The sequence below is a fragment of the Telmatherina bonti genome (genome assembly GCF_933228915.1).
Source record: "Telmatherina bonti genome assembly, chromosome: 7".
Classification (NCBI taxonomy): domain Eukaryota; kingdom Metazoa; phylum Chordata; class Actinopteri; order Atheriniformes; family Telmatherinidae; genus Telmatherina; species Telmatherina bonti.
The window spans coordinates 28,528,759-28,541,420 of record NC_136625.1 but is presented as its reverse complement, the minus strand read 5'-3'; the positions used below and the strand labels follow the sequence as shown (position 1 = coordinate 28,541,420).

Here is a 12,662-nt window from a genome sequence, read left to right as displayed (position 1 = left end):
ATCCTGCAGAAAAAACATTAGAGCTGGAAAAAGTTGTCATCTGATTTTTCATCAGGTTTTTTTTTTTTTCCTTTTCTCATCCAGTTTTCAGTCCACAGCCCAGGTGTACCTTGTTTAAAGCAAACTGACTCACGAGCACATTGGCCACATACTTCAACCCCATTATAACACATAAGAGCTTCCAACATGAAAAAGATTTATTAAGTCCACATCCTTGCAGAAATGACAAATATTAATGTAAGATAAGGTAGTTTTGTTTTTTTTTCTTTGTTTTTTTTGCACCCATATTTTTCCACATTCCATCACCATATACACCTCACAAAGGGGTTTATTCAGTCCAATCAGAAACACAGCAGTAATTCCACCAATGTCAGAATAAAAAAAGAAATTAAATATGATTCATACTAATTGTTCAGGCTTCTGTGCAGTTCTGGGCTCTGTGAGAACTGTATGACAGATTTTCAACCTGACACTATCCAGCTCTACGAGGAAATATTGCATAAAGTCGGATTCTGCTTTGACTTCTTCCTCCCCTGCTTCACCTTCTCCTTGCTAGAGAAAGCATTCTTTGCCTCTCCTCCTCCTGCTTCTTCTCTACTTTCTTCATCTTGTAATCCCATTTAGGGATCTGGAGCTGGTTTTTGTTGCCGCTCCTTTTGAGTTTTTCCGGTGTGAAGCTTGGGGATGGGGCCTTGCAGAGCCTCACTTTTGGCACCACAAGTCCTGGCCTCACGCTGCTCCTCCTCAGCATGCTGAGCGGCAGGAGACTGGCTCGTCTTATGGCCACTGTGGACGCTGCAGCCATGTCACTGAGCAGCTGAGGCTGCAGGCTTGCCCTTCGGTCTTTCACTTTGGGAATTAGGAGGACCCGTGAGTTCTGGAAAAATTTCTTGTAGTTGTTCAGTCTGTCAGGACCTATGCGCTTTAGCTCAGCCAACCTCTGTCTCCGTAGAATTTCCTGTACTGCATGACGACGCTTCCCGATGCATGGTGGGCTGCTCGAGCACACCGTGCGGCAGGCTATGGCAATGAATGGACTGGAAATACCGGTGGTGATCCGGACCATGTGCTCAAGAACACCATCATCCACAGGGTTTATCTTCCTGTTCATGTAAAACCTATAAGGGCAGCAAGAGAGGTGATTGATCAGACGCCTCCAGCAGGACTTTGGCTCTTGGGCTTGGGACACCATTTCCTGTAGGAGAACATGTTTTGATATTTTGAATTAATATTAGCTCCAATGTCATGAGTAATTTCTGTTATGTTAGAGTATTTACCTCTAACATAGGCCACTCTACAGGGAATGAGTCACAGAACTGTTCGGCACAGGGCTTTGATATCAATCGATCCATCAGGTTGGCTGTCTCATATCGGCCGGTGAAGAGAGCCCACTCTCTGGGGGTCATACTGCGACCGTAGTCCCGGGCCTGAATATCACCTCCTGGAAACATTAAAGGGTTTTAAGGATTAAAAGAAATTATGAATAAAAATTACATCAAACATGGTTTTTATTTCTCTTTTATCTATGTTTTTCCATTACATTTAAAATTGCACAAAACCTAAATATCATAATAATAAAATGGATATACCTACATTCAAAATGACCTATCAAATATTGCAAAAAACTTTTATGCTCTCATGAGGTGGTTTTTTAAGAAGTTTCAATATAAAAGTATAGTACAAAAGTGTAATGGAAACCCTTTTTTTGCATTTATATGTCCCTGTACATGATATAGGGTGTCGCATCACCAGTTTATTCCAGGTGAAGATGGTGGGGTATTGATAAACAGAGGAGTACAGCAATCTTTTTACTAATGATTTAGGAGAAACATATAACCATATTCTTTGATAGCAAACACATGGCTACCTGGCAAAAGCCACAATTAACAAGTTTTTATGAGAACTGTGACTTAAACACCATTCCATGGAAACACTTGCAAATGCAATTGAATTTTCTCCAAATTTTAGAAATATTGCTTTTATTTGAAGAAAAACTGTAATGGAAACGCAGCTAATGTCACAAGTTGAAAGAATAGTAGGTTTGGTTTGGGTTCATAACATATATTGTGTTGAAATAAAGGTGGCATGCACACATTTCATGTTTGAAATTTATAATACTTGCACCATGAAAAACACCACTCTCACTTGATTGCCCAAAGACTGCAAACAATAGTCAATGTTCTCCCAGGAAAACATTTAAATTTAATGTGTAAAGTTGTACTAACCTGTTAGCATGAGTGCCCTAACACACTCGGGTCTGCCCTGCATGGCAGCTTTCATCAAGGCAGTGAAACCATGGCAGTTCCTTCTTTCGATATCCAAACCAGGGAAGTAGTTCAGCAGATAACTAGTAATCATGACATGACCTGCAAACCACAGATACACGTGTCATTAAATAGAATGCATTGGGTAAATAAGAATATGGTGCCTGAACATCTCTGCAGACCAAACACACACTCAAATGGCAACATGGGGACTCCATAGCCTGCTTAATCCATACACTTAAGTTAGAATTTTAAGAAAGATCAAAACATGTCAGAATAAACTTACAATTTGTACATTTACAGTATTTGCCGCACCATAAGGCACATCAGAATATATAGCGCAGTCTCAATTATGGATTCTATTTCTATACTTAAGTCATACATAAGGTGCGCTGTATTACTGAGCTTATGCTAAAACAAAGTAATGAAAGCAAGTAAGTTTGGTTGATTATTCAACAATGGTACATATTTAAAAATGCACACATTATTTTTTGATCAATCTCTTGTCACATATACATCAAAGTTCTCATCTTCTGTAGCTGAATTGAACATTTTGCCATCAAACATACCGGGTTCTCTCTCATCATTGTCAGAGTCAGTCTCATTGCTGGGTGGCTGTTCAGCAATAATAGCAATAATAGCCCAGGCATCCATAATCCATTCACATATGGTGGCGTAACTCACCTGACACCACCTCCCATTCTTCTTTAAGGGGTGTTCGGCATCTTTGATCTATTGCTCCCATGACACTCGCAACTTCACTTTAAACACCCTGTTTACACCAGTGTCTAGAAGTTGGAGTTCTTTTGTTTATCTGGCTGGAAATTTTTCTTTTTGCAGCATCTTCCTCTAACAAATAACCATAGGTGGTAGTTTCTGTCTATTACCATGGCAATCAAAAACAACAGTAAAAGCCAACTTCTCATGCCCCTTGGTGCGTATGAATACTGTTCTGGTTCCTTTTTTCTCTACAGTATGGCTCACGGGGATGTCAAAAGTAAGGGGGACCTCGGCCATGTTGGTGATGTTTTGGGCTGGACCTTTCTGTCGATAATCTTGTTGCTGCAGTAGATGCGGGAAATGGTCAGCTTTTCTTTGTAATCTATTGGCAGTTGCTGTGCTTATTTAGTCCTTGCACGGATGGTGAGTTGGCACCGAGATCGACCTCGCTGAAAGTATTCGATCTTCATTTTTTGTGCTATCGTTATTACCTTCGGTCAAATGGTGACTGTAGAGATGCTTCTCCCAGCTGTTCTTTGTTCAAGAATCCATTGTTCAGTTGGTCCTCCACCTCTGGCTACTTTGCCTTGTTGCCGCGGAAACTCTGTGGTGTCTTCTTAACTTGAAGCAATTCATTCTCTTGTTTCCTCCACTTCTGAACTATGGATTCATTGATTTTGAATTCTCTCATGGCTCCTCTATTCCCATTTACAAAAGCGTAGCCTGCAGTTTGAATTGTCTCATAAATATGTCTCTTCGCTGATGCCATGTTCGCGGGTCTCAGCCAAATAAATGTTGTTTAGAGTACCGTTAGTACAGTATATCTAGGCATGGCGGAGGTAACTATGCATTAGTAGTGTACATATGATGCTCCTATGTTGGCGTGATATGGTCCAACAGCCAATCAAGCAGAATACTTACTAAAATCGTACCTCAACATTTTTACAGGTGGTGGCACTTAGTGGACACATAAGGCGAACTGATTTAAAAGGTGCACTGCCAATTTTTGAGAAAATGAAAGTGCACCTTGTAGTGCCAAAAATACAGTAACTACTAATTGATGGGACTTTTCCAAAAAACAAGCTTGGCAATTTGATCCTTTTCCAGTAAACCCTGGCTGAACCCAGCGTGATGAGACTATTACTCAATATTCCTCCAAGTGAGTAAAAATCTATTTCTGCATGCCACAGGAATTTATTAAGGAGGCGACCTAGAAACAGAGTGAAAGTATGGAAGACACTGCAGGTTCGGCACAACATGTCTTGGCTCCATTTTCCAACTCTATCAAGACACAGTAAACCTTTCTGTAAAAAGTGAAAATTGAAAAGAAAAGCTTTTCTAATTGAGTGCACTGCTGCCGTGCTGTTCACTTTCAGTATATAGTTCACCTGTTTCCCCTGAGGAGTTGCAGAGTATTTTCTCATGAAGGGGAATCAATACTTCCTTAAATGAAGCAGAAAATTAAGAACAACTCTGAAGCTATTCATCACAGGACATAGTGACCTATTCATCATCGTTAAGTGATGAGAGGCTGAGGTGCCATGTTTGATACATGTGGCTGCATCACAATGAAATTACTTATGATGGTATTTTCTAATGCCAGTAAATAACACAGATTCTTGCAAATGGAAGCAATAGACCCTGTAATATGCCATAAGCTTTAATTTTGGTCAATAATAAATGTCTTCAGCCCATGCCTGTGTAGTAAAGTTTCTTCCTTTGTGATTTATGGATCAAAATAATACAGAAGAGATATTAGCTGTGGGGTTGTAAAAGTCAGAGTTGGTAATATGTCCATTAATAAAATTAGAACAAGTACAATTTAGCATGTATTTTCTCTTTAATTTTTATCTAAGTAGCCACCAAAACGTATTCAGTTTTCAAAGTTTCTCAGATGCATTGTTTGTGAATTTTTACCACTTTTCAAAGTATCCAATGAATGGTTTATATTATCTCATTGTGACAAGAGTTGAATTAACTTTATTCCCTTTATTTGTATGTCATTTTAATCCGAAGCTACAGTATTTAAAACCTGGTATTAACATCAATGTCTAAACAAGTTCAAGGTAATGTACCATTGTTAGCCAAAATGCACATTTACATTGACAGCTGTTTAAACTAATATTATCAGGCAACTAAAACTTAAGAAAAAAAGTTGTTGCAGATTCTATTTTATCTATAAATTTGAGCACATTAACATTAGATGATGTAATGAAACATTCTATTAATCATACATATCCCCTGATTTCTCATCAGAAACTTGAGCTCACTTAAGCTAACTGACCATTAGCGTTAGCAGACTTTACTGCATGACAGTCGCTTTAGCTTGAATTCGGTTTTGACAGAAAATGTTTCAATCTTTTACATAGCTTACACATGATGGACCGTACATATGGTGTAGTTTTAAGTTTGAAACCAAATCTAGCAGTCTACTAATTTAGCACAGGATTGGAAACAGCTGGACTGTTTCATTATCAGGGGATTTTGGTTCGGTCTGTGGTTTTGTTTCTAATTTCTAGTTCAAGTATTTTGATTTATTTAGTTGGTCTTCGTTATTTATCTTGAAGTTTCTGGGTTTGTCATTTGCTGTGTTCCTCTCATATTCCTTAGTCCAGTTTAAATCTGTTAGTGCTATTCTATTTAGTAGAGGTTTGCTCCTCATCTACTCTATTGTTTTCACTTCCTGTTCCGTCGTTTAACCTGGGTCTTATTGCTGATTACCACATCTGCTCCTCATTTAGCTCTCTCAGTATAAATACCCCTCAATTGTTAATTGAAAGGACCTTGTCTACCCTATCTTAGTTTGTGTTAGCGTCCTCCTAGCTTTAGTATATCAGTTGTGCTATATGGTTGTGGTTAAAGTACTTGTTTAATCTTGCCAATGAAGCAATAGTTTTTTGTTTGTTTGTTTGTTTTTGTTGTTAAATCTGCCTGCGTGTTTCCAGCCAAGTAGGAAATGGCAATATGTGCTTGTAAATGGGCTGTACTAATATAGCACTTTGCAAGTCATGCTGACCACTCATAGTACCTTACATTATATGTCACAATCGCCTATTTACATATGCACACATCAGGGAGAAATGCAGGGTTCGGTGTTTTGCCCAAGGTCACTTAGGCTTTTTAGTCAGGAGAATCCTGGAATTAATCCAACAGCTTTCCAGTTGGAGGATGACTGCTCATCCTCCCAAAATACAGCCGCACAGTGCCATGCACCACACACACACACACACACAAAACATGTTTATGTGTGTGTAGGCACGTGTGTTTTACCTGCTTGGGCTGCAGTTATTAGGGCAGTATTGCCCTCATTGTCCTGCCAGTTAACATCCAGATATGGGCACTGGGAGAGAGCGATGACCACATCCACATAGCCATGGTAACATGCCACAATGAGGCCAGACTGAAAGACAAAACAAAAAATGCTTTTTGTTGCCCTTTTGCTTTCTTGTTACTTTATTTAATCTTGTCTCTTAAAAACAGCTCATTTGATTCTCAAAGGAACATTTTTTGCATTGTTTAGAAATAAACCCACAGATATTTTTTGCCCGCAGGATAGAATTAATGCAATTATTAATTGCAATGGCTTCAATAAAAGTACTGATTGGCCAACATGTAAATTAATTTGTGGCCTTTTCCTTTCAATTGGAAACAGACATAATAGAATGAAGATTGTCACCTTAACATGGGTTCCCTTGGTGGACATTTGTCGAATCCCAAGCATTACACAGAGAAGTCATTGGTTTATTTGTTTCCATTCCCCCAGCAATGTGGACATTCTCGGCGGGATCTCAGTCTCCTTGTTTGCTCATTCATATACCAGCAACATTAGACTGTGAACTACCAGGAATAATTTTACTGAACTCAGAAAGCATTTTCCTGTGCAGCAAAAATATATCCTATAGAATATATCGGTCATAAAAATAGATTTTTACTGTTAATGCCTGAGATTTCTTCCCACAGACATTGATTTGTCAACAAGCCCAGTTTATTTGTACATCAGGAGACATTCGCTATGATCCACACTGGGGTTACGTGTTAACGTCAAATGGAAACCACTGTGTTCCTGCAGAGCTCCATTGTGAGGACAGTTCCGATGCAGGAAAATACTTTTCAAAAAAAGTTACCTTCCACAACTGCATAAAAGATTTTTCTAAATGAAATGCAGTGACAAATAGGCCAACAGTGTCTTAATAACCACTGTGTCACCATCTGGATCATAAAACATAAAACACCAATGTCTTTCTAATAAAAACATTATTTTAGTAAATAATCTACCTTTTGAATGTTTTTGACACAATCTGCTGTTGGTAAATGAACTTGTACTTTATATAGCGCTTTTCCAGTCATGCAGACCACTTAAAGCATTTTACACTACGTGTCACATTCACCCATTCACACGCACACTCATACCCTGATAGGCACTTCGGGGGGCAGCATGGGGTTCAGTGTCTTGCCCCAGGACACTTTGGCATGTAATCGGGGAAACCTGGAATCAACCTCCTAACTTTCCAGTTGGAAGACAACTGCTCTTTCTCCTGAGCTACAGCCCCCCTATGATATGGAAAATATTGATAACTGCATATGATAGGCCCAATAAGTATGTGTACTTGAATAGTAAGACTTTTTTTGGCTGAATGACAACACAACATATACAGTTTTTTTTCTTCCATTTATGATTTTTCTTTTGTTTGGTTTCAGTTGCCATAGTACAGCAGCATAGAGCTGTCATCTAAATAAAAACAGTTGGGACCAATTGGGATATTTTCTGCTTGTATTATATTGGTGTTTGGCAACTTTTTCCTATGTCTAATTACCTCCTAGGTGGTGTTTTGGCATTTGATGGGGTTGGGATTAGAGAGGGAAACAAGAAGGGTCTGACTGCCAAGCTCAACTGTGGAGACATTTTTGGGTACAGGCTCCACTCTCAGGCCACCTCAACCATGGCACAGGAAGAAGACCCCTAAGAGCAGGGGTGTCAAACTCCAGTCCTGGAGGGCCGGTATCCGGCAGGTTTTTGTTGTTTCCCTCCTCCAACACGGCTGATTCTAATCAAATGGATCCAGAAGCTTCTCGTCAACCTGTTTATTAATTTTGGTCAGGTGTGTTGGGGCATGGAGACAACAAAAACCTGCAGGATACCGGCCCTCCAGGACTGGAGTTTGACACCTGTGCCTTAGAGTGTATGACTACCACACCTCTCTCTGTGACATTTATTGTAGATATGTTCAAATAAAAAGAAACATGGGAAACACTAACAAGGTTCTCTCACAGTTCTCATTGTATATCATCCTTGTCTGAAAACTACTAATAATAGTCACATGCCAGTTCCAGTCCCATTTCAGTTCAATATTCCAGTTTACAAAAGCATTCAATTTTTGCACTGAAGAGTCTCAAACAGCAGATTATCCAATTTAGTGAAACTGTCACTCTTCTGCTGATGTGCATTTGTTAACTCCTCATCAATAAATTCAATCAACATATCGGAACCAGTCCAAATACCGGTAGTATTTTCATCAATGTAACTATGGTCATCTCACCAGATAGATAGGGAGTGTTACGGGTTATTTTCTCTAGTGTTCTCTACCGAAGCAACTCGCCTGCTGTGAATAGTTTCTTATCCAAACGGCAGCTGCAGAGAAAGTCCAGACATAATTTTCCACACATACTTCAGGTTCTTCTCTGGTGTTCATGTGTGAAAATGGCTTATAACTGACCTGAATAGAGTATTTCAATCTACTAGGTGAGAAGAGCATTCGTACACTTTACTGGCCCTGACATGAATTTCTTGTTTTAAAGTTAAGAACATAAACAAACTAAAGAATGAAATTCGTAGCTGATAGATGGACACAAAAATTGACGCAAATTTAGTGATAACGCCTGCACACCCACAAAACCTGTCTGGTTCCAAAGCAACAAATACGATATATTTAGTAGCTTCAATTGACCAGGCCAGTTGGCAGCTGGATTTATCAAGCTGCCTGAAATAATAACTCAAAATATTGTCTGGCTCTCTTTAACTGCGTAGGAACACTTTACTCTTCTCCAAAGCAGTAAATGATCTTTTAATATAATCCTAGATGTACCAAATTCTGCTTCATTCATAGTTATCTGAAAAAGCTTCCTTGCTCTGTTTTAGATAGCATGGAGTATCTCTTACATAGTGTTTAGATCAGTGTCTACAGTGAGCCCTTTAAAGGATGAGCCCTCATGGCAAGCTGTCTGTTTGCTTTGCACTTTGTAGTTTCCATTCCCCGTCTGTCACCGAAGGCTTAACCAACAACTTTTAACCTTCCCTAAGGATTTGGCCTTCAACTGTCAAAGGTTCTGTCCTGGTTTGCTCGATATAAGTACTTTTTTTTTTAACTTTACAACGAAGAACAGGTTTTCTAAGTTGCAGTTGCAGCATTTGTTTTTCCTGCAGATGACATCATCCAGCAGGGGTGAAGTTAACTATTGTAGTCACGTGAAACAGTGTTCAACACTGACCAAGCAGCTTGCTAATAAGCATCTTTTCCTCCATAGATATTTATGAAAAATATGCAGAAACATGCGAGGACTGAATGAGAAAAATTATGAACATTAGTAGTTCTTTATTTCTATTTTTTATTTTATTTTATTCTGTTTTATTTAACTTTTTTGGGGGGTTTTCTTCCCATTTATTTAAGATTTTAGTATTTTGGTTGTGTACTTTGACTAGGTTCTGAAAAAGTCTGACTCGAACCTGATTTTAATCTGCTGAGTTTATTGCACACTGATTGATGCATGAGTGCAATTATTGCAAAAACAATTAAAATTGCATACAAGATTTCAGGATGCTCAGTGTTGTTATTAGAAGCTATAACATGGAGAAGATGCTGATTGTCCATAACAGCAACCTGCCATAACTTAGCCTGCTTGATACTGCTGTTAAATTTTGTGCACATTATGATTTGCATTTTAAGTGTGAACAATGCACAAGTCAATTTCAAACGTTTTTTTTCCCATTGGAAAAACATTGGTGTTTTTGTCATATGCGCTTGAGCTCATATTTCATCTCTCTTTGAATGCTGTTCAGTTCTAGTTACTTGGGAGTTACAGATATTGGGGGATTTGACTTTCTTTTCATTAGCTGGTGGTAAATTCTGGACAATTACGTCACTAGTTGAAAGTGTCTGCACTCACTCAGGATGGTCCAAGCTCATATACAGATCAGGCCCCACTCTGAGGTAGTCCAGGACACAAGTACAAGAATCACTTCTATGACTTTTTCTTGCTCTCTGGGTTTTTGTATAAAAACTTCCAGAATGTGTCATGGCCCTGAAAGTGTTTTGCTTTAATCTTATTATCTGCAGAAATGGTAAACAAGCCAACTGTGAGCACAGATTAAAAGGTTCTGGATCTCTGTTCATAGAACTTCCTGGAAGTTTCCTTTACATGGTTTTAGACTCATTTAGAGCTAGCGATGCGCAGCTGCATAGTTGTCTATCATAGCCTGCTGTACAACTGTAGCATGAATAGGGAGCTCCCTATTAGGGGAGCCAAGAGAAGTGTCAATCAAATGCTAAGGCATCTTTTTAAAATTGATGCATTAAAGATGCAGATATATAGTCTTGGAAAATATTAATAATTGGATTACCGTGAGTTGCTTGTAACTACGTGCATGCAACATGGCAATGAATTATGACGTAGTTAAGTTACTCAGATAACTGGAAACTAGTTCCAAGTGGTCACTGAGGCTCATGTAGAGATGCAGTGTAACACCAGATGTTACATTTATTAACATCGGATCACCCAAGACAGATGTTAGCACCAAATGTGCACTGATTCATAGTCATGGGGGTGCAGGTGTGCTGTAGACCCTCTCAGACATCACAGGGGGCTTAAAGATTGTTGCAGTTAAATGTAAAAAAATAATTTAGAATTAAATACATCATAATAGATAAGAAATCATAATAGATAACAGGGGAAACATCTTCACGAACCAAAACGTAGTGCAGTTGCTGCCTGCTTAAACTTAGCATTACCATGACCTTGATGTCTGATAATCTACACAGACTTATTATATCTCTCAATTTTAAAAAAAATGTTTTAAAGGCTGTATTCTAATATTTTCTGAATTCAAACATGCAGATGATCCTGAACATCTTTTACACTTTATGAAAACATGCTTAATCTAAACACTTACTCTTCTGTTCCTGTCTGTCTCCTTCACTTCCTCTTCAGTCACCCCTTGTCTGATCATAATCTTGACTATGATGGCGTTGTTGTTGCAGCAAGCCTTAAAGAAAGAAATTGGTTCAGGGCTATCAGGGCTTGGAGAGCGGAACAGGAGGGGGGCAATGGAATTGTCTGGGGGATAGAAGGAATCATCTGAGGAGATGCTGTGCGTGTCAGAACGATCTGGCAGGGCCTCAAAGTCCAATTCCTCAAATTCCTGATAGATATCGTCCTCGTCCTCCCAATAGTTCCGAGTGTAATCCAGCTCAGCCTCTTCGTCAGAGTCTTCTTCTGAAGGCTCGCAGTCGTCTTCATCTTCATCGACCTTGGTGATGATCGGAGCATGTGTGATGACAGCCACTTTGGCTCTATGCTCTGAGCTGACAAGTCCAACTCCTCCAGCCACTCCATTCTCTTGAATCTTTGAACCTTTTCCTTGCTCCTCTGTTATTAACACCATTTAAATCCTCCCCCTGCCCCCCCACTTAGTTTCAGAATTCCTGTGTGGTGCCAGCACAACTCTAGGTACTCCTAGAGTTTATGTCCATCAGCCCACTGAAATATGGAGTTTCATTTTTATCCACTAGATAAAAGAATCCCACCTAGTTGTAATAGTCTCCAGGTCCCAAGTTAAAGGTCTACAGAGGCCGTATGGGAGGCATAAGATCATCGCACCTGCTGTCAATCCTCGATCACTGCTGTATAAATCTTATTAAGATGTCATAGGGGGAGTGATTCCCCGCAACATTGCAAGATGAAGTCAGCAAAGGTTTGACCATTTGCACGATCTAAGGCAGTCCCTCTGGACTGGTAAAGTGGCCAATAAAAGCTGGCAACTCAGAAAAGGTCAAAACTGAAATACATGGAGCTTGAAAACTTTGAGAATATCCATGAGTTTTGGATTTTCAGTAAGCCAGTGTACTTTTCCACACGACTCTTCGCAACAGCACCAGAAACCCCATCCATCACATCCACTGATCATTGCACTAGAAGCCCCCCAGGCACTTTAAAAATTCCTGATTCTTGATATTTTGATCTGAAGCTGAAGCTGATGTTGCCCTGAAGTTAAAAAAGCAAAAGAACACACAGTCTTCTTGACATGAAACTGACAGCACTGAACAACTAATCCGGTGTTTCCTTGGGGAGGAGCGCTGGGCTCTCTGATGATGGCCAGCGATGGGATGAGAGGCTTTCTGTTGAAATGCCAGGATAATCCATTTAGACTCTCTCTCTAGCTCAAGTCCTACTGTTGGTATACGGTAATCTGTCAAGCACAGAAGGGAGGCTGTAACTTTTAAGTCTTCTTGGAGTTATAGAAAAACAATAGGAGCAAAAGTACTATCTCTGTAATATATCACACAAGTTAAACACATAGGTTATAAAAATACTATGCTGAAAGGTTAAGGATATTGCTTTGTTAATCTCACAATGTAAGTTACAGTTTTACAGCATGGTAATTACTCCTTGAAAGTAAAAAGTAAT

At 39.3% G+C, this 12,662-nt stretch overlaps 1 protein-coding gene across 1 annotated transcript; it reads right to left on the bottom strand.

The window, feature by feature from the left end:
• Nucleotides 1-538: 538 nt before the first annotated feature.
• ankrd33bb (ankyrin repeat domain 33Bb) lies at nt 539-11,640 on the bottom strand (the record flags this gene model as incomplete). Its single annotated transcript, XM_079244383.1, has 5 exons — nt 539-1,195; nt 1,278-1,441; nt 2,226-2,366; nt 6,255-6,384; nt 11,149-11,640. The coding sequence occupies 5 exons, from the start codon at nt 11,638-11,640 to the stop codon at nt 539-541; spliced, it is 1,584 nt and encodes a 527-aa protein (XP_079100509.1).
• Nucleotides 11,641-12,662: the final 1,022 nt, after the last annotated feature.